Source organism: Myxocyprinus asiaticus, chromosome 20, assembly GCF_019703515.2.
Source record: "Myxocyprinus asiaticus isolate MX2 ecotype Aquarium Trade chromosome 20, UBuf_Myxa_2, whole genome shotgun sequence".
Taxonomy (NCBI): Eukaryota; Metazoa; Chordata; class Actinopteri; order Cypriniformes; family Catostomidae; genus Myxocyprinus; species Myxocyprinus asiaticus.
In genome coordinates this window covers 29,961,637-29,986,046 of record NC_059363.1, presented here as the reverse complement: position 1 = coordinate 29,986,046, position 24,410 = coordinate 29,961,637, and the positions used below count along the sequence as shown (strand labels likewise).

The 24,410-nt window shown below is 37.8% G+C and overlaps 1 protein-coding gene across 2 annotated transcripts; it reads left to right on the top strand.

The window, feature by feature from the left end:
• The first annotated feature begins 1,009 nt into the window (after window positions 1-1,009).
• LOC127411301 (putative Polycomb group protein ASXL2) lies at window positions 1,010-24,403 on the top strand. Of its 2 annotated transcripts, XM_051646778.1 has the most exons (12): window positions 1,010-1,195; window positions 4,251-4,333; window positions 6,033-6,141; window positions 6,998-7,142; window positions 11,711-11,829; window positions 12,459-12,582; window positions 14,017-14,157; window positions 14,237-14,397; window positions 14,519-14,615; window positions 15,017-15,122; window positions 17,392-18,028; window positions 18,856-24,403. In XM_051646778.1, exons 1-12 carry the CDS (start codon window positions 1,139-1,141, stop codon window positions 20,749-20,751), a joined length of 3,675 nt encoding a protein of 1,224 aa, XP_051502738.1. In that variant the 5' UTR covers window positions 1,010-1,138; the 3' UTR covers window positions 20,752-24,403. The 2 variants fall into 2 exon arrangements, with proteins under 2 accessions (XP_051502738.1, XP_051502739.1); XM_051646779.1 differs by lacking the exons at window positions 1,010-1,195; window positions 6,033-6,141.
• The last annotated feature ends 7 nt before the right edge of the window (window positions 24,404-24,410 follow it).

The window sequence follows — 24,410 nt, the reverse complement described above, 5'->3', positions numbered from 1 at the left end:
TAATATATTCATAATATTTGGGTAATTCTGTGACTTATTGGCAACGTAAATGCAACGTCATAGGTCCGTAATATAACTACCACTTCACCTTTCAATTCCAATTTTCCAATTCCAAGAGTCCAGTCGCAACTCAGGAAAATTGCATTTCTAAAACAGATTTGTGTTGTAGCAGTTTAATAATTGCTATCTTTTCAGTTTAATACAATTTATTTGGATGATTGAGTGGACATGAAATCTTACAAAATGTGTCATTATAAAACAAAATGTTTATATACTAATAAGGATTTCATGCATCATTTGATTTTGTATCTATTTGCTTTACAGTCTCAGATGATTAATTATTTGTACATTAAAGTTGCAGTTGCAGTTATGGCCACGTAATTTGGTTAGCTGGGATGTGTCATAGCAAAGCAAAAACACGTGTTTATCACATGAACTAAGGACATATTCCAATGAATTTGACAACAATAAAGTGTCCAAATAGTTTTTGCCTTAATTTCAGTTGTTTTATATTGTATCATTTAAAACCTAACAAATGAGCATGAAATCATGATCACCAAGGACACTGCTGATATCAAGATTTATGGTGAAATAGGAGTTATATTTTGGTCTGTTCTCCCCCAAAACCGATTGGATCACTACAGAAGACATAAATCAAACCACTGGAGTCGTATAGCTTGCTTTTATGCGGCCTTTATGTCCTTTTTGGCGCTTCAAAGTTTTGGTCACCATTCACTTGCATTGTGAGGACCTAAAGAGCTGAGATATTCTTCTATAAATCTTTGTTTGTGTTACGCAAAAGAAAGAAATTATGAGTTTTTTCACTTTTGGGAAAACTATTCCTTTATATGCAAATGTTTTATCTATACAATGTATAGCCTACCATGTATACTCTCGAGTAACTAATTTTACACGTTTACACAAATCAAAACAATGGCGAGCGAGTAGCCTGGGGTAGGTGGTTTCCCCTACACTGTCATCGTACAGTAAGATGACGTTTCCCAGAGGGTCACATGACATGTCTCTTACAGTAAAACCCAATATGGCAGAGATGGTCGGTCTTGCACGGTAACTAAAGCAACAACACTTTCTACAGAACATTTGAAAACGGGTCGATTTTCCGCGACCGACCGCAGACATGAGAGAAAGACAGAAGAAGAAAAAGGGGAGGACGTGGGCAGAGGCCGCCAAAACGGTAAAACGAAAGACTTCTTTAGCGTTTGTTTGGCTTGTTTTCGCCCTGTGTTCACACTTGTACAACTGTGTTTATGAGTTCATGACCCGCTGTTGTAGGCGAAGTATTACGTATGCATTTCGGGGCCTGGTATCAGCTGGGGCTACAAAAGTGTATTTAGATCCGCACACTTTAAAGAATGACATAACGCGCACATTGAACGCGTTCCTGGATAATTACGTACCATTAGTAACTTTCTGATGGAAAGACTGTATTATGACGTGCGTGTTCTCAGCTTAGCGCGCTCATGTTGACTACTAGTGACACTTCCATGGTTAGCCTGTTAGCTTAGCTCACGTAAATCCCAATCAAGACAGTATTTCCTTTTTAACCCAGCGAGGGCACTTTAATATGATTATTACTTTGAAATCGACTGTTTTTTTGTTTTTGTTTTTTTGTTTGCTTTTTGCTGTAAACTGTCGCAACTGCTGTAAACTGTCGGAATAGAACTGTGTTTGCGGCGCTTGTTTACTTTCGCCGCTGTTACGACGCCCGTGTTCATTTATGTTTAATTCAGTCAGACTCTCCGCACAGCTGTTTTCATCACTTCACGCTGCATGTAGAGTTTGCTGCATGCAATAGCACACGAGGACACACTGTATCTGAACAGTATATTTGTTCAGCGATATCTAAGCGATAGATTGAAAGGGGGGGGGGGGGGGTAACCCCCGCCAACAATCAAAAAAGTATGTAACGTGTAAATGCTTCATGCTGCAATTCCCAATGTTCAAGACAAATCTATGCTCTTTGCGCTCCACATACAATATTCACAGTTTCATGTTTTGCATCTTTACCATGGTAAGAAAAAAAGACTAATAAATGTGGACGATTAAAAAGATGTCAATTTATTCATGCATAGTTCATTCAAACTTATTTATTTTAAAGAGAGATTGTGCAAGCAATTTTTAGCAAAATATGTCTCACACACACATGTTTGTTAGGCATTAAATGATATAACAATATGTGTTGGACTACAGTATTTGGGCACTTTTTGTTTTTCAAACTTAACCTGATAGCACACGTACATCACCCAGACATCTATTTGACATGTGTTTTCATCTGGAAGACAGATTTTATTTTTTCAAGTGTTTGTTCATCTTCAATACGGCTATAAAACTTTTCCTCACGGATGTCAAAAAGACATTCAGCAGATGTCTTTGAGACATTTATGATTTAGAATGTATGTAAATGTGCTCTTTTTTTAAATATGTTTATCTGATATTAAATAGAATGTGATGTTTACAGATGAAACGCCCTTGAACAGATATCTTTGAGATGTACATATGCTGTCGGGGTTAGTAGATTATATCCATAGTTAATGTGATTAACTACACCTGTGTAAACTTCAGGGTAACTTCACACATCCATTTAACCCCACAACCCATATGTGGGTAAAAAATGACCGAGTGTCTCGTTTTTAAACTCAACTTCTATTTTTACATGAAGTAGTCTTTTGATCTGCCACTCCAAATACAGTATTCCTCAATTTAGGTAGGTGTCTTCTATCATGTGAACTAACTTTTAAAAAGTTTAGTTGAATATTTTTTTTAAAAATATGAACTTGCAACTTTTCTTTTTTCAGTATGCCTCACCCCTCTGAACAACAAATACAGCAACAAATTGCCCATATTAGTTATACAGGCTTTCTTTACACTCCTACTCCATTTTCAATGTGTCTGAAACTCTTCAGAATTTAATAAAAGGTATATCTACTATTTAAAAATTTAAATCACCAATAAAATTATCATTAGAGTTAATTTTCCTTGAAAAAATATGTCGTTTTATAAAGAAAAAGCATCTACATTTCACCTGGGTCTTTTTTGACCCACATATGCATTTAAGGTGAGTGAAGTTATATATGCGTTCTAGGGTTTAAATGAGTTAAGTGGATTAGTTCTGAGAAGGTCTAGCATAAATTGTTTGCAGATGCCACTTGGATTGATATTTTGGTTGCATATGAAATGGGATCATGTTCAAAAACTTTTTGTGGCCACTGTATATGCATCACAATAAACTGAGTTTCATTCAAGCTAAAGATGACAGAACTGATAAATGTGCTTTGTTGATCCCTGAAGAAAAATTCAGGATGAATGAAATGAATGCAGGATGTGAGATCATGTCATCACCCAGAAACAGCAGGGAGAAAACTGCTCCTGGGTCTTGATGCAGCAGCTGAATTCATGTGTGGCTAAAAGCCACAGATCTCTGGAATGTCTGGAGTCTGTCTGCATTTCCAAAACTCCTGAGACACAACAATGCAAAGTGAACATCTCATTGCATGCTAATCATGCAAATGCATCTGCAGATATTTGCTTGTTTATGCTGCACATTTCATACAGATACATTTTAGAATCTTCTGATGAAAAAATATTAACAACAATAATAATAAAATAAGGTGAGAGATCTGTTTTATACATAACTTCACTCTCAGAAATATCTTGATTTTCTTGAGTGGTTTAAGAGAGTAGTGGGTATCTCATCCAAACTAACCCAAACTAAAATAACTAACCCAAACTAAAGGGTGGTTTCTAGTCAAAAGTAGTGGCTGTCCAATTTATTGTCTGATAACTGTGCCCGATTCGCCAATTAAGTTGTCTTTCGGCCTAGTATCAGTTCCAAAATGTAATAACAGCCTTGTCTGGATGGATAGTGCATATTTTTAGTTTTGTGTTAATATTGTTTAAAAAAGTAAATAAATACAATTCTGCTTATTTGCTTTTAATTAAATAGTTTTATAGATCTGCATTATATTGGCCACTGGCCTCCCTTCTTTCCAGAGATATCAGTATCAGCATCAACCATAATAAAAACCCATATTGATAAACCATCAATCAAAATCTTTTAATTACAGGGTTTTCTGCTACATTGAGGTCAACAAATAAAAGAACTCCAAGGCACTGCCATCTAACCAAGCTGCTTTTAAAAAGACCATCATTTCTTCTACTTTCTTTGTGGTTGCTGCTGTAGTGTGAGTCACCACTGACTTGTTCGCATGTTCCCGTAATACTATTCACAGGTGTTGGAAAAGTACCCCAACACACCGATGAGTCATAAAGAGATCCTACAAGTGATTCAGAGAGAACGACTCAAGGAGATAAGGTGAGGTCATTCTCCAGATGTTCGTCCACTTGTACTGATTCTTTATCAAAAACACTTTATTATCTCCAGTTCAGATTATGCAGCCAAGCCCTGAACTGTACCGCATCATATGCATTTCTTTGTTTTGTTTTAATTGTCTCAATTTATTTGCCAATTTATTGCGCCCACATATCTAATAATCACATTTCTTTTTTTTTTTCATTTCTCTGTTATCTTCCAGAAGGTAAGATTATACTGTACAGTACAGTAGTATACCCCAACCCCCAACTAACTATAATCCACTAGACAATCCCTGTGCATGTTATTCACCTGTCATCAGTTGACACAGCATGCAAGGGACTCTTAAACTCCAAGAGCGTGGACCTATGGCCATTGCTTTAACCATAGTGCTTCTTCTCTCAAATATCAAGTGGCTGGTTTCGCTATTACCAGTATTGCTTCCGTTTGAAGATTCTCCATAATATTTCATGTACTGAATACGTGACCCCTTTTTTGAGCCTTCTTAAAGGAATAGTTCACCCAGAAATGAAAATTCTGTCATTATTTACTCACTCTCATGGTGTTCAAAACCCAGATGTCTTTGTTTCTAATGCAGAACAGAAAAGGTGAAGTTTTAATGAATATCGTGGGCCATCGTTTCAATACAGTGGCAGTGAGTAGTGCCTCACTTTGTTAAAGACATTACAAGTTCAACGCAAGAGTGAACATGCGTGCCACTGTGAACAAGCTCTCATAGCGCTCGTGAATGCGCAATGGACATCAAATTGTCACTGAAAAATTGACAGCTTGCTATATTCATTAAAACATCTCTTTTTGTGTTCCACATAAGAAAGTCATATGGGTTTGGAATGACATGAGGATGAATAAATTATAACAGAATTTTCATTTTGTGGTAAACTATTCCTTTAAGGCTGTTTTATTATCTTACTATACTGCATTCTGTAATATTAGTTAGAGAAATTATAGACAAAAGCATATCATTATAATTTTGATTCTCAAATTATAAGGAAAAACTCCCATTCACGTGCAAATTCTAATAAACATTTTATGTCCTTACGTTTATTTTACATATTAATTTCCTTTGCATACATTTTCATCTTAAAGTGTCTTAAAAGAATGCAAATATACTGAACAATTACTTCTCAGTAGGTAGCAAAAGATATCAAGATAAAACCACAATCATATTCTGGAAAAAAGTACTTAAATGTGTTAAATTGTAAGCGATTTCCTTTTTTGTTTTACTAACTTCGTTTTACTACCTTCAACCACTGAATTAGACCTCCCCATTTCAGTGAAATCTTTCAGGTAGTAGGGTCATTGTATGCACGGTATTTAAAAAAAAAACAACCAAAAAAAACCTTACAGCACTTCTGCATGTACTTTTTGCTAAATTAATTATTTTTTAATGCCTGCGAAATTAAACTTAACTACTGCACCCCTTGCAAATTAAACCTTTATTATGTTGATTATGTAAGATTAAAAAAAATTTTATCTGAATATTTAAAAAACGTTAGACCATATTCTGTCAGATCTTTAGTAATGGAGCATGTTTCCAATATTTGTTATTTATTTAAATGTATTCTCACGAAGTTTAATGAATTGCTGTAAAAAGATCAGTGAACTATGATCATCTGATGCAGTTTTTCAGTTGTGTTAAAGTGGAGACAGTGATTAAACTTGCTGATTTTTCATTATTCAGTGGGACTTCCCCTCTTGCCTGTCTCAATGCCATGCTCCATACAAACTCACGTGGAGAGGAAGGGATCTTCTATAAAGTCCCTGGTCGAATGGGAGTCTATACACTGAAGGTTGGAAAATATACTTAAAGGAATAGTTCACACAAAAACGAAAATCTACTCACCCTTATGTTTTTTTTTTTTTTTAAGCAAGTAATGACCCATGAATAATGCCATAGCTACAGCCAAGGTTTCTAACAGATGCTAAGCCTGAGCACATGTTTTCCTTTGCTTTGTGTGGTTTCTAAAGTTCAGAGGGTTATGCTGTATAACACAATGGAATTTTACTGTACCGATAATTGTATATATAATTTATGATTACTTAAAGGTGCACTCTGTAATTTTTTTCCTCATTAAATATTTGTTTTACTCCAAAAGAAATGAATAGTAATTTTGAAACATATGTATAAAATCATGAGCACTCACCTGAGATTGAGTCTCCAGTCTTATCAGTAGCCTTATAAAAGCTGTTTTATTCTACATGTAGAGGGTCTCCTCATGGGGGTTGCCATGTTAGGATCACATGACCAACTTAATACTACTCGCTCAATTTTAGTAATCATGGCTGACTGTGAATAGTGAATTTCCACAGTGGCATCAAAAACGTAAAATTATTGCGTTTAAATTATGCTGCATCCACACCACTAGGTGTCAGTGTAAGTTAAAGACAACATAAACAAAAAAACTTCTGAGTGCACCTTAAATGTTGTCATAATAGTCCACACTTGTCAGTGATTAGATGAAAGCCTTTTTTATTTGAACATTTAAATATGCTCTGTATGGTTCTATTAATCTATACTATGTATTAATAACCATTCTAACACTTTGATTAGATTCAGTTGGGTTGTGGGCCTGCTTGGAAATTAGTATTGGGTCTTTTTGTGTATGCAGCCACTGATGCATATGGTTTGTGTTTGCTTGTGAGCAGAAGGACATTGCAGATGTGGTGAAGGAGCTGTCAGAAGAGGCCTCAGAGGACAGCAGTGATAACATGTCTGATACACGATGCACAGAAAATAACAGCACCACCACCAACAGCAAAGATGGCCACAGAGGAAGGTGGAAGAGGAGAGGTAGCACACTTTCTTACGGCAGTACTGGCAAATCTACAACTCTTATTGGCCAAACTTAAAAGGTTAATTCACCCAAAAATGAAAATTCTGTCATCATTTACTCACGCTAATGTTGTTCCAAACCTGTATGACTTACTTTCTTTTATGGAACAAAACAGATGTAAGGCCGAATGCTAGTCTCAGTCTGTATGCAATGAAAGTGAATGGTGAGGTTATCAGTGCCCAACATTCTGACTAATATCTACTTTTGTGTTCCACGGAAGAAAGTCATGTAGTTCTGAAACAACAAATGTGAATGAATTAGCCTTTTTCACAAGAATTGGAAACTACGTCACCGCAGGGTAAAGCTACTTCCGCTATTGGTTTGCGGCTATTGCTTTAGTTTACTTACACTTCCGTATGGTTTGTTTTCCAACAAGTCACAACATAATATACAAAGAAATGATTTATCATCTTTTCCCCACTGATTTGGCTGTTCAGGCCGCAGTCTCTTTTGAGTTTATGTGCTGAAATGCAGCGCTGTGATGGTTTCTTCGCCAGCTACCGTCTCAGCAGGAACATTCATTCAACCATTTCCCCTCCTCTCATCACCGTATCATGGGAAATACATTTTAAAAAGCTAAATATATTCCCACCACAGATGCAAAAATACAAACTGAATGTCAAACTGAACCTCATATGGAACTCCCAAAAATATTAAACACAGTTTTTAAAAGTATAAATAATCAAATTTAGTAATGAAACCAAGTCATCTTGTCCCGTATAAAATGTGTTTACCTATTTTCATATATTATATACAATGTACATTAACTCCGCCATCCCAGTAAAAGATCAACAGACAGCAATAAGGAACTGTGCAATAAACAATGTATTTAATACTAATTAAAACGACAACCTGTATATAACATGGCATAAGCACAACATTGAATATTACAGTGCAGGTTTACAGACTTTAAGATGATGATGAGCAGCCATAAGAGCCATTACAGTTGAACAGAGTAAGAATATTAGCTTCATTTATAGAAAAAAAAATATATATATACATATATATATATATAAATTTTCATGAAGAAACTGTCACAAAATTGATGTTTTTCCTGAACATTTCAGTCATGGTTCCATTCTTCTTTATTTACGGATGATAAAATGATAATTAAAACAAATCTTATTTTGACATTTGAGCCATGTGCTATAAAAAGGGCAGATGTACCTGTATATCTGAGTTGGTTTGTCTTCATGATGTGAAAAGCACAGAGTTTAATGAATATTATACCGAATGTCGACTCGAACATTAACTTTATCGCACTCGATTTTATGATGGTGTCAGAAGCATGTGAATGAGATGAAATAACGGAGAGAGAGATGACAGAAGTTTATGAAAGTGTCCATGGTGCGAGCAATCAGACGCGCTGCTTCTCATTCTGGAGCTGTACAGGGAGAGGAGCTGCTGCTGATGATTATTTTCACACACAATGTGCTGTTTTCCCTTGCGATAATGCGGTGCCGAACCAAACAGACACAGAGAATAAAATGAGAGCGAATTCACAAGCTATTTATAATCGGTGTAGTCTAGGGCTTGTAGCAGCTCGAATTTCTCCCTAAATATGTTGGATTCAGTCACGTTCTTTTACCATAATCAAGCTCGTAATTAGAGTTCTGAAGAGTAAGCAACAAAGCAAAAAGTCATATCAAACATTTAAATGCTGTTTAATTTGTGTGAAGACTTTGATTTCAGCAGATCTTGCTCACGTTTCAATGGCCGTTGTTGATACTGGAAGTAAGCTTACCCTGCGAGGAGCACCCCCGGAAGCGAGAAACATGGAAGAGTGCAAAAGGCCAATTATGACTTAATTTTTGGGTGAACCGTCCCTTTAAGTCCAGTATGCATTTACTCTTGTATATGTATTTCAGTGTTCCCACAGATAATCGGGAAATATCAGGGAATTTTAAAAATGGTGTTTTCAAGGCCTGGAAATCTCTTTGAAAATCACGGTCAGAATTTCCTCTAGTTGTTTAATAGGCTAAAAACTGCTCTAGTGTAAAATACAACATTGTTCGCAAGCCATAGTGATGTCCGATATGCGAGTGGATTGTTCTTTTGAGTGGAATTTTCAGTGAATTGGTCAAACCAGTTCATAAGTCATTCTGAATGCAAATCGATCTGAATTAGAAATATTTTTTAAGAATCCTTATTCATTTTTCACAAACAACTGGAAAGGTCATGGAAAAGTCATGGGAATTAATTGGTCAAAAAGTGGGAGAACCTTGCTATTTACAAATGACAAAAAAAACATAGTCAACAGTTAACTGGATGAGGAGGCTAGATGAGAAATCCTTACTAAATACATGCGAGGAAAATGGAAGGATATAAGTTATGTATGTTTTTTTTTTTATTATTGTTCTGATTGTGCCTATTGCAAGATAGGAGAACATTTGAAGCTTTTTGTTATTTTATGAGTTGATGTCCATTATGATATCCTGGGACATTCACACAAAGTAAAAGTATTTGTGTTTGTTATGCCTTATCAAATTGGCTACAAAATAGATTTTATGATTGATATTAATAAATGGGCGATTGATATTGCTTATACCAATATCAAGAGAGCAGAGTGGCTGATATATAGTACATTATACAGTTAATTTTTTTATTATTATTTTTATTTTATTTTACAATTTATTTAAATGTATTATTTGCATTAATTTTACACAACATTTACTCAAAATTCACCAAAAAATATTTGAAAAAACAGAATGTTCATTATCCACTGACAAGACAATCTGCAGATTTTAGAACTGATACTTGGTAGAATTACCACTTCTGTTAATTGGCTAATCACTCACAGTTATTGCCACATGCCGATCATCTCAAAATGGCTTAATATAGTCTGATTAATCAACCTGGCCGATATATCGATTTAAAAATGACAAGGAATATAAATTTGTATCTATAAAAATAAGTATGTAAATTTGGTCTCATGTAGAGGTTGACCGATAGTTGATTTTGCCGATACCGATAACTAAGGTGGTGGAAAATGCAGATAACTGATTAATTATTTATAGAATGTTGAATAATTTTCTTAGTCTTTCCTTACTATGTCAGGCACAGACATTGAGCCTACAAGAATCCAAAATGAATGCAATCCAGATGCTTTTTATTGTTTAACCAAAATTGGCTCTGTTACAATGCTCCATAATTAATTATTTACCAAATTAAGCTTGTTCTATCCTATGTATTCATCAGATGAAGGGTTTTGTATATACTGTATGTATTTCACCAGATGAAGTTTAATGAGGAAAAAGGTTTAGCCTATTATTATTAACAAGATATGAAGTTGGAGACACAATATATGTGCTGACGGGGCATTTCCGTATAGACGTATTTTTTCTTTGCATACCCTTGGTTATCTTATCAAAATGCCAATATATGCAATGAAGTGAGGATAAAAATATGGATGAATTTCGTCAATAATACAAAAAGGTTAAGATACAACAAACCCCCACATGATTGTTTTTCTAGAGGCCACTGTTATTCCGAAGAATCAAGCTGTTTTAACTGTAGAATCCTCCAGTGCCATCTACAGAGTAACAAGGAAAAAATAAAAATAAAAATAAATAAAATATCTGCAAATTTCGGCATAGATTTTTACAGATAACCAATAGTTACAAAAAGCAACTATCGGCACCGATTAATCGGTAAAACCGATATATCGGTCTACTTCTTGTCTCATGGTCCCTGTTAAAAATCATGACTTGTATATTGCACTGCTGGGCATATACTATACTGCCTTCATGCTGAAGCATGAATGTCAAGTCATATGTTGGCTCATATACAGTATATGCATATTACCTCACCATTAAGATGAGCTGTGCCCCTTTAGAACCATATTTTTATTTGAATGCAAAACATCCTTTGAACAGGACATTTTTTCTTCCTCATATATGTGAGAGCAGTGTGAAGCTGTCTAGCCAAACGCAGGCTTTACCCCAAGCCATCTTGCAGAAACTTTTTAAATAAATATTTGAGAATAATGCACTTGAACCGAGTGAATTTTTGCAGAACCAAGACTGTAAGACTTTCGTCTTGATGTAGTGTTGAAAACATTAAGAATTGTTGTGTCATAGAGGCAGAAACAAACTCTGCAAAGACCAGAAAATAATCATTGCAGTGGCAACATAAAATTCATGATAGCTAGTTAGTTGATTAGTTTGATCAAGTAATTATCTTGTGAAAATACATTTGTTATCTTTTATAAACTTGCTTGGATGACTGTATTTTCATGCTAGAGTGAAATACACTGTGCTTACATTGTTAAAGGTTCTGATTCAATACAGGCTTGTTTTTTGCTCTATAAACAACATATTGAAGAGTTCAATATACAGCATGCAGTAGTTTGAATATGTTGAGGGCCTTGCACTCTATTTGTTTATGTCTCAGATATTTTTGTAGTTAATTATGGCAAGATGCAAGCTATTATAGACACACTGATTACACACATTGTGCTTACAATAAATTCCAGTTGAATTTCTGCAAACATGGACCCAATGCATTTTTCTTGTGTGAATCTCAGTACCGACGAAACTACAGTCTCAGCCACCCTCACCACAGTCACGCTGCTCATCTCCATCAGTGTCCAGCAGCAAACTCATCTCCCCATCACAGAAACATAGCAAGAAGGCCCTCAAACAGGTACCTAACCCTAAATTCAAATCTCGTATTACTGGTTGTTAAACCAGTATCATGGTATAAATAACAACTACTGTACATTTGTGGCATATGTTGATTACCTCAAAAAAAGAATTTCGACTCATCTCTCGTTTATAAAAAAAACCACGGTTACAGTAGGGCACTTAGATTGGAAGTGAATGGGACATGTCCATAAACGCTAAAATACACAAAAGTAAAGCCATAGTGTCATAAAATCGCTTACTAACCTTTTCTGTGTGAAGTTCTATCCAATAATAAAACTTCGTTGTCAAAGCGATATTGCGGCAGTAAATCCTGTAATCTGGTAAAACTCCATAATGCCTGTAAAATCATGTTAGCATGTATTACCTTACGTCTTGTAGCTATTCTTTTGAAACACTATGTATTTTGCATCACTTGCATTGTAAGTGCCTTCTCTGTAACCTCTATTTTTTGTGGTAATCAACACTGTGCCACAAATGCTGTCGACTGAGCTTAACTTGTAATGAACCCAGAACATTCTTTAATCTCTGTTTGATGATTCAATATTTGAGCTAGCAGTCGTCTTCTAAGTTGGCGACATAGCAGTGTCCTATGGTATGTAATTGGTGGATTTATGGAAATTCTTCTAGGCACTGAAACAGCAGCAGCAGAGGAGTCAGCGGAGACAGTGTGGAATCCCCACAACCTCCAGCCCACGGCTGCTTCTCAAGACTGTCAAAGACATGACTCGTGATTCATCCTCCTTCAAATCATGTACATGCAAGATTATATCATAAATAAATAAAATAATAAATAAAAGCTGCAAAAGCATGCACAGTGCCAGTCAAAAGTTTGGACACACCTACTGTTAATTTATTATTCTTTTTTTTTAATAATTTCCACATTTAGAATTAAGTCATCAAAACTATGAAATAACATGAATTGAGGTATGGAAATTACCTAGTGACTTCAAAGATGACAACACTTTCAATCAGTTTCATGAGGTGGCCATTTTAGATGCTTTTAAGTAGTTCCCATGTATGCTGGACACGTTTTGGCTGCGTTCCCTTCACTCTGCCGTTGAACTCATGCATTTAAAAAAAAGTTTTTTGTTTTTTTTCTTTCTCAAAAAATTCCCTTAAATCAGAATTGGAATTGTGGCTTGTAGTCTATGTCTGTTAGCTAGTGTACTTATATTTTTAGCAGAAAATTATCTTTCAGGAAAATGGAACAAAAGTTGCACTCATGGACGTGTCCCAATGCATTGAATGAAAATGCCCCCTCCCCTAATGCTACCTGCCTCTTACTGGCAATAGCAAGTAGCAAATCATGTAACATTGCTGTGACATAAACTGGCTTTTAGCAAGGTTCTGCTCTATCTTCCACAATATATTTGTCTACAAACGAAATTTAAGGATGTGCTTTAACAGTTGATCAAATGTCCTGTTTCCACCTGGTATTAAGCTGCATTTTTGGTGATCCGATCACAAGTGGAAACAGGGTCCAAAACGTTTTTGTGGTCTGAGCACTGAAACGCATCTCATTTGAGGTGTAAACGCTTATCTGTCCTGAATGCATCCCAGACAGCAGCGAAGCACCACCCCTCACCTGTCAAAGAATAGCTGCACTAAAACAAGAGTTTAAACTTTGCCGGTTTTGTGTGGTTATGTTTGAAATAACCGTCCAATCAGAAAATTTGAGGAAGCGAATATATACACAAGCAGATGAACTTCATGGATGATCTTCTGTGTGTCTGATATCAACATGAAGAGACACAGTTGACAAGCACACACATCTGAAGCTCAGGTTAATACTAAAATAATGGAGAATTCTACTCGAAATGATGTGCTTGTGCATGGATCAAATATCAGCTGCATCTGGGAGAAACAGGGCACTGGTTTTTTCGTGCTTTCTTTGACTGTCCAGAATTTTTTTGCAGTTGTCATCAATGAAATCAGAGACCCTTACCTCAAAATCCAAACACAAGTGGTCACAGGAGACTCATTTGAGATGGATAGGAATACCTGTACGGCTGATCACATGTGATTGTATCACCGAACAGCATCTTAATACTAGGTGGAAATAGCGCCAAAAGGTCTTTAAAATCAGGAGAAACATACATTCAGTCAAGTGTGTCTAAACTTTTGACTGTTACTGTATATTCATATACATACAATAGAAGTATAATATATATCTTGTCTATTGTAGCTTGGGAACTAAAACAGACAGAGCGTTGCCCTGCCAGTCCACAGAACTCTACCTCCAGCTCATCCTCATCTGTCAAAGCAGATGTGTGCCACACGGCTGGAGCCCGGAAGGTGTCTCAGCGCTCCAGTCGGCTCAATGCCAGTGAGTATTTTCACTGATCGATGTCATTTATGTCAGCGAATGAGATGCCGTAACTGATCCCAGCACCCTTGATTTGCAGGACAACTGAGGCGTTCAAAGTGTGAGATAGATGTTGAGACACCAGACTCCATCCTTGTCAACACCAACCTGCGAGCACTAATCAACAAGCACACGTTCTCAATGTTGCCTACAGAATGCCAGCAGAAACTTCTGAAGATGCTGCCAGAGGTTGACCAGCAGGTATCAAAATGCAGAAGAATCCTGCTTTGTTCGACATATTATTTTGTGGCTATTCAACAGTTGATTGTTATTGATGAATTGAATTACAGGTATGATGCTGAGTGCTCACTCTTTGTTACAGGCTAGTATGGATGGGGCATTGAAGGTGACCAGTTCTGCCTTGAACAATGAGTTCTTCACATCTGCTGCACAATCTTGGAAGGAGAGGCTGGCAGAGGGTATGTTGTTGTCCTCATGTCTAAATAGTATTAAAATAAACTTAAAGGTGCACTAAGTAATTTTTGTATGGTTCACTCGCTGATTTGACTGTATTTTTAGACTTTAAACTGAAACTTATTGGTGTGGATGCAGCATCATGCAAAAGCAAAAGTTTTTGGTTGCCAATGCAATTTTCTTTGAAATACCGTATACGGTAGGTGATCTCTCTAGAATAAATCAGCTTTTCTAGCCTCTGGTATGACTGGAGTCTTCGAATTTGATGTGAGTGTACATCACTTTAATTTTTTTTTTTAAAGAACTGTACATTTTGTATACCAAATTACACAAAACCTGCACCTTTAATAAGTAGATGTATATGCAATTTGTGTGTGACTTATGCAAGACTACTTTTTAATCTCAGGTGACTTCACCCCTGAGCTGAGACTGAGAATGCGACAGGAAATTGATAAGGAAAAGAAGGTGGAGCATTGGAAAGAGCATTTCTTTGAGAGCTACTATGGTGAACAGTAAGTCACCTTATGGAAATTACTGAGAACAAATCAGAAAGTGCATGGTCTAGGTTAAGCAAGCTGCCCACTAACCAACTTGAAACACTTCAATAATGGTTGTGGATTTTACAACTATCGACTGCTATTGCTGAAATCTTGCCACTCCTTACTTGTGGATCTATCACACTCTTAGACCCCATTTACACCTGGTATTAAGATGCACCTAGAGTGATCTCTTCACATGTGTTTAGGTGAGACACATTGCTGTTTAAAACTGGTCGCTCAAATGCATCTCCTGTGACCACTTGTGTTCAGATTTCGAGGGGAGTGTCTCTGTTTCATGACGACACACAATAATCCCTATTTCATTGTGTTACTGCATGATAATAAACCACGGAAAAGTTATCAAAGACAAATAAAGGACGCTTTCCTTTTAAAGCCGATCATAACTGGCAAATTTGAAACTCTTGTTTTAGTGCATAAGTTGATTGACAGGTGAAGGGTAGTGCATTGCTGCTGTTCACGACGCATTTAGGACAGATAAGTGTTTACACCTCAAATGCGATGTGGTCACATGCATTTTTGACTACCTCTGTATGTGGTTTTTGGGATCCGATCACAAAACGTTTTGCACCCCGTTTACACATGTATTTAACGCTGACCACTTGTGATTGATCTCCTGAAGCGCATCTTAATACCAGGTGTAAACACAGTCTTAAAATTAAGACCGCTTCAAATTAAGCAAGTGCTTTTGACATATCTCACTGACTCCACGTCATGTATTACCATGTCAGTGTGAAACTACGGAACATAATCATAATGGACAAAAATCTTGCTTTTGCATTTGCACTAAATGCCTTTGCATTTGCTGAGGAAAAGAGAAAGAAGCTGAAAAGTTTGGACCAGACCATAGTTACACAAGTGCATTGTACTCCTGCCTGGAGCTCATTGGTCACTTCCAAGGCTATGAGCGCCCGTCCATCAACAGCCAATATAAAATTCTATCCTATTTAATGTTCCCAGACAGAGTACATACTATACAGCCGTACAGAGTTGTTAGGGCCTTTAACGTTCCTGAAGGCCAATTTTCACCACAATTTCTCTCATGACATTAACATTTTTAATACAAAAATGGATTCCTATGGCGCCTTTCGCACCGAGAGTGAACACTTGTGCGGCAACAAAGCCAGTTTTTTTTTTTTTTTTTTTTTTTTTTTTTTTACGCCGAGTGTGTCGATTTTTTTTTTCTTTGTCCCGCAGCGATGAAGTGGATTGTCTTTATCAATTTTTGACTTTGTATCACTTTAATAAACAATTTCATGGATCATACTTGGCCTTTCCTCACCAAATATGTTGCTGTGACTAATTAATGAACTCCATAGATGCATATTTGTCTTTCTATCAAAGTGCATTTGTATACCAAAGACGTGGCGATTTCTTTACAAAATTATCTAATCGTTATTGCTCCGCTATCGTCAGTCGTTTAAAAGCTGTACTGTCGTGAACAGTTTTGAAATATCTAATAATTGGTCAAACTATGGGTTTTGTTGGTTGAGATTTGATTATTATTGCTCGCATAATGCAGAGTCTTGGAGCATTTAGATATCATTCAGTTTAATTCGTAACTGAACAGTTAAAACACGCAGTGATTTTAACAAATGTAAATAACACTAAGTAGAAGTGCATGGCAGTAACATGTAAGTATTGTTCCAATTGACAACATTTGTTTTAACAGTTAGTATTATATTTAAACTTGATTCTTTCTTTCTATCAACCCTCAGACTGTGGTGTATACATGACCAGTCAACTTGTCCAGCATGTGAATTGAAATAGTTTGATAAGTGTCTCGAATATTTTTCTTTCTCATTGAACAAATCACCAACAACAGCAAATCATCTAGCAGCTCGCTAGAGAACTCGCTTGCTTGTCTTTTGTACTGTGATTCCATGATTGTTTTTCAAACTTGTCAAGTAGTTCTTCTTCTCATCCGTGATAGGCGGAGGGTCGACCTGTGAACTTACCAGAGTACTGAAGTAGAATTGACTGTCGATCATCACCATCTATTGTAAAGGTGTGGATGTTGTAAAGATTTGCGACGGTTTTGGTGTGAATGGGCCATTTGTCAGTGATTCGTCTCTTCTTTTCATTACGCTTTCAGTGTGACATGGCCTTAACACTTGAAAACTGATGGAAAAGTTAGTAGGCCGTTCGCTTTATGCATCATATGCTATATTTTATGGAGTCTTTTTTTAATTTTTTTTTTGTCTCTGCCTGTTTTTCATTCCAGCTCTGGCCTAAGTACAGAGGAATCCAGAGAATTGACAGATGCTGTTGACAATCCTGAACCAGCTAAAAGCAAAGCGCAGCCAGACAAGCCAGAGATCGTTAAAGAGTCACAGAAGGTACATCAAGTGATAGAGGTTAGCCACATGGAGTTGAGATCCAGAGATGTAAAACCAGTAGTAACACATCCTACCCCTGAAGAGCCAATCAAACTTCCAGCTCCAGAACAGCCACAGTTGTCCTTAGATACAAGGAATGAAGCACCGGAAGAATTGATTGCAGAGTCGCCTGTTCAGAAAACAGTGGAGCCCAAACCAGACAATGAAAGAGCACTGGAAATTGAGATCAAGTGTAAGAACCCAATAGCACCTTCGGAAGCAATGGTCACTTTTTTGAAAATAAAGGAAACACAGCTGACTAAAATTGAAATCCCTGTGGCTGAGGTTGAACAGGCATTAACAGAGAGGAATCAAGCTGGGTCTCCAATATTTGCTGTCACATCTGAGCACCTGAAGAGGAAGGTCTCCAGTGAACAGGATACTGAGCTCAGAACAGAGAAGAAGCCCCGTGTCACTACACAAGATGTGTCATCCCCAGTGAAAGCTAAAGAAACAGTAGAACAGAGAGTACCTCCTCTCAAAGTATGTTTTATGTTTAGTTCTTATTTTAGAGGTGCTTGCTCATACTTGCTTGTGCTAAACCCATAAGCCTAAGACCCTGTTTACACCTGGTATTAAGATGCATTTTGGGCAATCCAATCAAAAGTGGACAGGCGAGACACATCACCGTTTATACCTGGTCATAATATTCATCTCAGTGCATCTCTTTTGACCACTTGTATTTGGATTTCAGGGGGAGTGTGCTTAGAGGGTCAAGGGTCAGTGTGGTACTGCATGATTAGAGTGTGTTACTGTTAACACATCTCTTTAGCGTCATGCTGTTTAAAACGAATCACCTTCTTAATACCAGGGGTAAATGTTGCCCAAGTATTAAACTTTGCCACATAACTTGTTCCACACCACTTTGCTACAGACATGAATGATACCTTAAATTGTGTGGCATGTAGGGGAGAGGTGTGCAGTTATATTTCTAAGTGATTGAACTTACCATTTTTGCCTTGTGAACGCTATAACTTGCTTAAGTGACAACAAAACAGACTTACATTGAAGGAGGAACTCAAGCCACATGTAGGGACCAGAATATAATTGAGACTTGGGGGTGGGTTCTTTTTACTTTGGCCATTAAGCAACTACCAATAATAAACCACTTAACTAAAAACCATCTAGAACACCCTAGCAATGCCCTGGCAACCACCCACAGCACTCTAGGATCTTGGTGGCGAATTTTGTATGGGCAAGCACCACTCATATTTTCTTAAGAAAATGTAAAAATCTGTAAAAAAGTGATTAAACTACAGTGGAATTTTAGCTCTTATAGTAACATTAAAACTCTCTCTAAATCTGTGCAGATCCCAGTGTCTCGAATTCTCTCTGCCCCTGCCGGTATTGAGCCGGTATCCCCACGGACTCCTGTCCCCTTGACACCACCTAGCATTCGTCCTGGTCGTACCGGTGCTCGCACTCTTGCTGACATCAAGGCAAAAGCTCAGTTAGCGCGGGCACAGCGTGCCGCAGCGGCTGCTGCTGGTTTGTCTTCCTCAAGGGGAGCCAGCTCAGTTGGGGGAACCTCCACACCCTCCCCAGCTCGGTCTTTGTCTGAGGAGTTTTCATCAGCAAGCAGCAGAAATCAATCTGTGTCACCCATAAAGCAGAGCTCTGGGTCTCCTGAGGGCACAGTGGGTCTTTCACAAACTTCTTCCTCAGGTTTTACTGGACACACAGATACTGGTTTTGCTCAAGGCTTCAGTGCAAGCCAAGTTCTTTTAAAAGACAATCGCTCTTTGATGGGGTCCCAAACCACTCAGTGTACATTGAACCCAACGGTGAAGGATGAACATAGCCTTCTCAGTGGTGGAGGGGTGCTAACACCTATTAGTCAGCCAGGAAACCTGACTGTCTCAAACGTAATTGCACAAAACCAGAGACCACAACAGACACCTTTGCCAGGAGCATCAGTGACCAAGCCTAGCTCTTTAATCCCAGCGAATAATCCTCTGGTCACCCAGCTTCTTCAGGGCAAAGATGTTCCCCTTGAAAAGATCCTTCCAAAGCCACTAGCCAAGATGGAGGTTCAATCTGTGGCCATTTCAGACCGAGATGATGGTAACCTTGGCACCACAACAGCTGGGTTAAAAAAAGAAAACCTTACAAACAAAGAACATATCAGCAGGTTTGGGCATCAAGTTCTTGCTGGTCCATCTACGATGCAATTCAGATCTGTGATAAGTGTAGACAAGCTGGTCAAAAGCACTCAGGACCCAATCCTCCACCCACTAAGGCCGAAATGTGAGCCGAAACATTCAAGCTTAAGCCACCAATCCTCCCAATTTCAATCCTGTCAATTAGGGCAACTTGAGTACGGCCAGGACCAGGTGAGTCTCCATCTAGGCATCTTTGGGCGGAAGAGGATGTCCAAGCCAGCTATGACAGGACACTACCTCCTCAATGTCTCCACATATGGTAGAGGATCTGAGAGCAGCAAATGGCCACATCTATCTAGTAATACAAGCACATCCTTTGCCAACGTAAAGGAAATGAAGAAAGAGAAAATGGAAGTTGTGGAGCATGTGAAAGAAAGGGCAGAATCAGTTGGAGGGTCTCATACCTCCTCTCAAGGACACCTGAATTCTTCAAGGGTCAAAATGGAACAGAAGGGGCATAGCATCACAAAACCAGATAAGGGTTTGGCATCACAACCCTGTTCTGAAATAAAGTCTGACTCTCCATCATTAAGCTGTTTATCCAACAAAGAAAAAATCAACACTAGAACCAAAGAAACATGCACAAGAACTCAGGGTAACACAGACCCAAATCAGTTAAGTGACTGTCACCAACGCATGTACCTGTCTCAGAAATCTCATAATGTACAAGAACTTATAATGGGCCCTCAGTACGGTGGCACCATCAGCATGTCTGTCCCTCATGCACAAAACCACAGCATGGCTGACACTCCAACCTCTCCTACAGTGTCCTGCAGTGGTGACAGTGATGCTGCTGGTGGAGGTATGATGTCTTTTTCCGTCACTGTTACTGCTATACCTGCCGGTCACCTACTGGATCAGAGCAATCAGGGCGAGACCTCACCCGAGCAAGCCTTCATAGAAACATCTGGAATGGAGGATGTCCAGTCAAAGTGCTACTGTCGACTAAAGGCCATGATTATGTGCAAGGGATGTGGCGCCTTTTGTCACGATGATTGCATTGGTCCATCCAAACTATGTGTCTCCTGTTTGGTGGTACGATAATGGTCATATACACAGGGGATAAACTGCAACAATGAGAATTAAAGGTGAGGTGTGTAATTATTTCCATGTAAAAAATGTCTTCTATCCCAGCTTGATATGCAGAGACAACCATAAGTAAGCCATTCGTAGGTTAATTCCACTGAGATGTGTAAACACTGTGGATCTGTGGCAATTTTGAGCATTCCGACCAACCTGACATAGTTACTTTAGTTTAACCAATGGCCGTTTGTCTGGGGCTTGACTTATCCCTAACTCAATTTAATAAACCCCATTTCGGCATCTGACTCATCCCATCATTGAAAACTGTTCCATAGACTTAACTTTGAAAAGCGAACAGTGATCATATCTCTGAATCAGAATGTCATAGAGATTTGGGGGTGGGCTTGTTTGACTCAGGCTAGCAAGCAGTCATTCAGTAACACCCTAGCGACTGCCTAGCCATGCCCTAGCAACCCTCCAGTGCAACCTAGCAACCGAAAAGCAACATGACCCAGCCATGTTTTGACACCAGGTCATCGTTGACATATGGGGGTGGGCATGTTTTACTCTGAGCAGTGTACTGAGGTTCTTTGTTGGCCCCCTAAGACCCTTGAAGGCCCATGGGGGCTCTTTGGGGCCCCTCCCATATTTCGGCACCAGAAGAAACATGGGAGTGGACTCGTTTGACTTGGGGAAGTGTACTGAGGCCTTTTGTAGAATGAGGCCGATTGAGGGCCCTTGGGAGCCCCAGCAATATCTTGCCACCAGAACATTGTAGAGACATGTTGAGTGAGCACTTTTTGTTTTTTTTTAATTTTTTTTATTTTATCCCCTTTTTCTCCCAATTTGGAATGCCCAATTTCCACTACTTAGTAGGTCCTCATGGTGGCGCGGTTACTCACCTCAATCCGGGTGGCAGAGGACAAGTCTCGGTTGCCTCCGCTTCTGAGACAGTCAATCCACACATCTTATCATGTGGCTCATTGTGCAAGACACCACGGAGACTCCGCATGTGGAGGCTGATGCTGCTGTCCACGATCCACGCACAACTTACCACGCGCCCCATTGAGAATGAGAACCACTAATTGTGACCACGAGGAGGTTACCCCATGTGACTCTACCCTCCCTAGCAACAGGGCCAATTTGGTTGCTTAGGAGACCTGGCTGGAGTCACTCAGCACGCCTGGATTTGAACTTGTGACTCTAGGGGTGGTAGTCAGCGTCAATACTCGCTGAGCTTCCCAGGACCCGAGTGAGCACTTTTGACAGTGTACTGATGCCCTTTGTGGGACACATGAGGCCCTTGTCACTGGGCTTCCTGGGGGCCCCAGCAATATTTTGCCAACAGAACTTTGTAGAGACATGTGGGTTCTTTTGACTTGGGGCAGTATACTGAGGCACTAGGTGGAGGTCTTTGTGGTGACGAGTTTTCCACAACAAGCACCACTAAATTTTTTCATAATATGTAACAGTCTAGTTATTTTTACAATTCCGTTCGGTGACGCTAGTGGCACAGAAATTACACACTTCACCTTTATATTAAATCACTGCATTTAGGGATAACAGATGTTTGTTGTCAGTATAGCAGTGATGATCGTGCTCTGGTAACCTGTTGTTGTCATTTGAGAGGCAGGCTATTGTACTGTTACAGTTTTTCTTTACAGCACATAGACATTTAGCACGATAATAGATGAGGAATGTATATGTGCAATGACGAGTAATACTTCCTCTCAGTGCACACCTTGTTTTAGAATCAAAACTCCTATTCGATAGTGGCAATATTTAATGCTTGTTCTTTTTTGGTTATATTTTTGTAACAATATTAGAAATTGAAATCAATGTACTACTGTTTTTGTAGATGTAAAAATCATTATTATGCCCCTCAGATTTTAAAGAATATCTTTTACACACAGTACACACTATCTTGCTGGATTAGTAACATGTAACATCAAATAATATTTGCTTATCCTGCAAAGCTGATTGTTGGTTAGTTTTAAGCCTTTGTGACTTAAGCAAAGAACCACACAACTGAAATACCAGTTACTTTGCAGAATTACTGTGAATATGTAAACCTAATATATTAACCTGCCTTGTTACTGGGCTTATATGGTACTGTTAAAAGTTTTAATAGGATAGAAGGAAGCTTTGTCCACTTTAACAGGCTAGCACTTCTCTTACATTGGTGGGGTTTTTGTGAAGAGAGAAGAATATAAGAACATGCTTATATTGATGATTGATAATGGCAATAATTTGTATATTTACAATATTTATAAAATTAACAGCATTAAGGTCCCTAACATCTCATTTAATTCAGAAACAAATCTGACATTAGATTTATTAGGGTTGCACTTTTAATGTTGAAAATACTGCAGAGGACTTGAATAAACATTGCAAATGATCTATACATACAGAAGGCCCTAAAATGACTCTTAAGGTTGAGTGTTGAAGCACTTAATCTAATCAATCTCTTGTACCCTCTCTGAAGCAAAACCAGGTCTTAATAATTTCAGTAGCCTATGTCTAATCATTTGAGTTGTTGACGTCTCTCCAGTTGACATTGCCTCATAATGGAATAGTATATATTCCCTATAATCTTAGTCTTTTGTGTTAAATCAAAATAATAAAATAATGATAAAAAACAGAAGACACAAAACAAACCTGTTTGTGCAATGAAGTAAAACATTCAGAAGGGAAAATATGAAGATTTTTATTTTGCTTTGTTTTGTTTTATATTGTAAATATTGGCTTTCTTTGAGTACTGATAAATCGATTTCTGCAAAGCTTTCATGTATCTTGCCTAAACATATCCGATTGCCTGATTACAAGGGTTTTTATTTGTGAAAAACTGTCAAACACCAATCATAATTTTAATCATGTTTTCAACATTAAATGTTGTCGCTCAAAGTCCTAAAACAATTCAGCTAAACAGGTCCATTTTGAAACGAGTCAATATGCATAAACATATTGTTTTCTTTGAATCAGTCTTTTTTTTATTATTGTCTGCCTCCCAGGCAAAAACAAACAAAACAAGAGAATTTTAGATAAGATTTGCTTGGTAATATACCAAAGTCAATTTATGGGGACTAGATAATCAGATTTTGTTTTTAATGTCTAGTTAAGCAAAGTAATATATTTTAAGTAATATATTTTAATATAAGAAATCTATTTACAAATCATTTTACAAACCATTTAAGAAACAGGGTATTTACTATATCTTTATATTGGCTGTCCCATTTTGTTGTACCTTTGTCCAAGGTGTACCTTAACTTTTTACACTTTTTCATACCAGGGCACTTGTAATAGTCTGCTCCTTTGAGTATGTTGATCTTTTATTTTATATTATTTTTTTGTGGCTAGTCTTGCCTGCAATGCATTGACATGCCCTCGCAGTGGATTTTTATTTGACTAATAATATCTGTGTGACATATACCGTCCACTTTATTGATTAGTGAAAGACTAACTTCTTTCAGAAAAAAAATATACCAGGTTATAGTGTTTGTATGTGAATCAACTTTAAACTATAGCTCGGTAGTTGGGTTGTGCTGAATGTCTTTGGGTGTGAGGGTGTGTTTTTTTTTCAGGTGGCTTTCAATTACTTACGTGGGGAAAGGTCAGTGGGTTTCTCTAAACTGTCGCTTTCATTTGCATTATATATACATATGCAGCATTTAAACATACAC

Bases quoted from the DNA above. Each gene is read 5' to 3' on its own strand.
- LOC127411301 (XM_051646778.1), top strand. From the start codon at position 1,139: ATGAGAGAAAGACAGAAGAAGAAAAAGGGGAGGACGTGGGCAGAGGCC. The intron at 6,142-6,997 runs GTTGGAAAATAT...GCTTGTGAGCAG, and splicing joins TGGGAGTCTATACACTGAAG to AAGGACATTGCAGATGTGGT. The intron at 14,158-14,236 runs GTGAGTATTTTC...CTTGATTTGCAG, and splicing joins CTCCAGTCGGCTCAATGCCA to GACAACTGAGGCGTTCAAAG.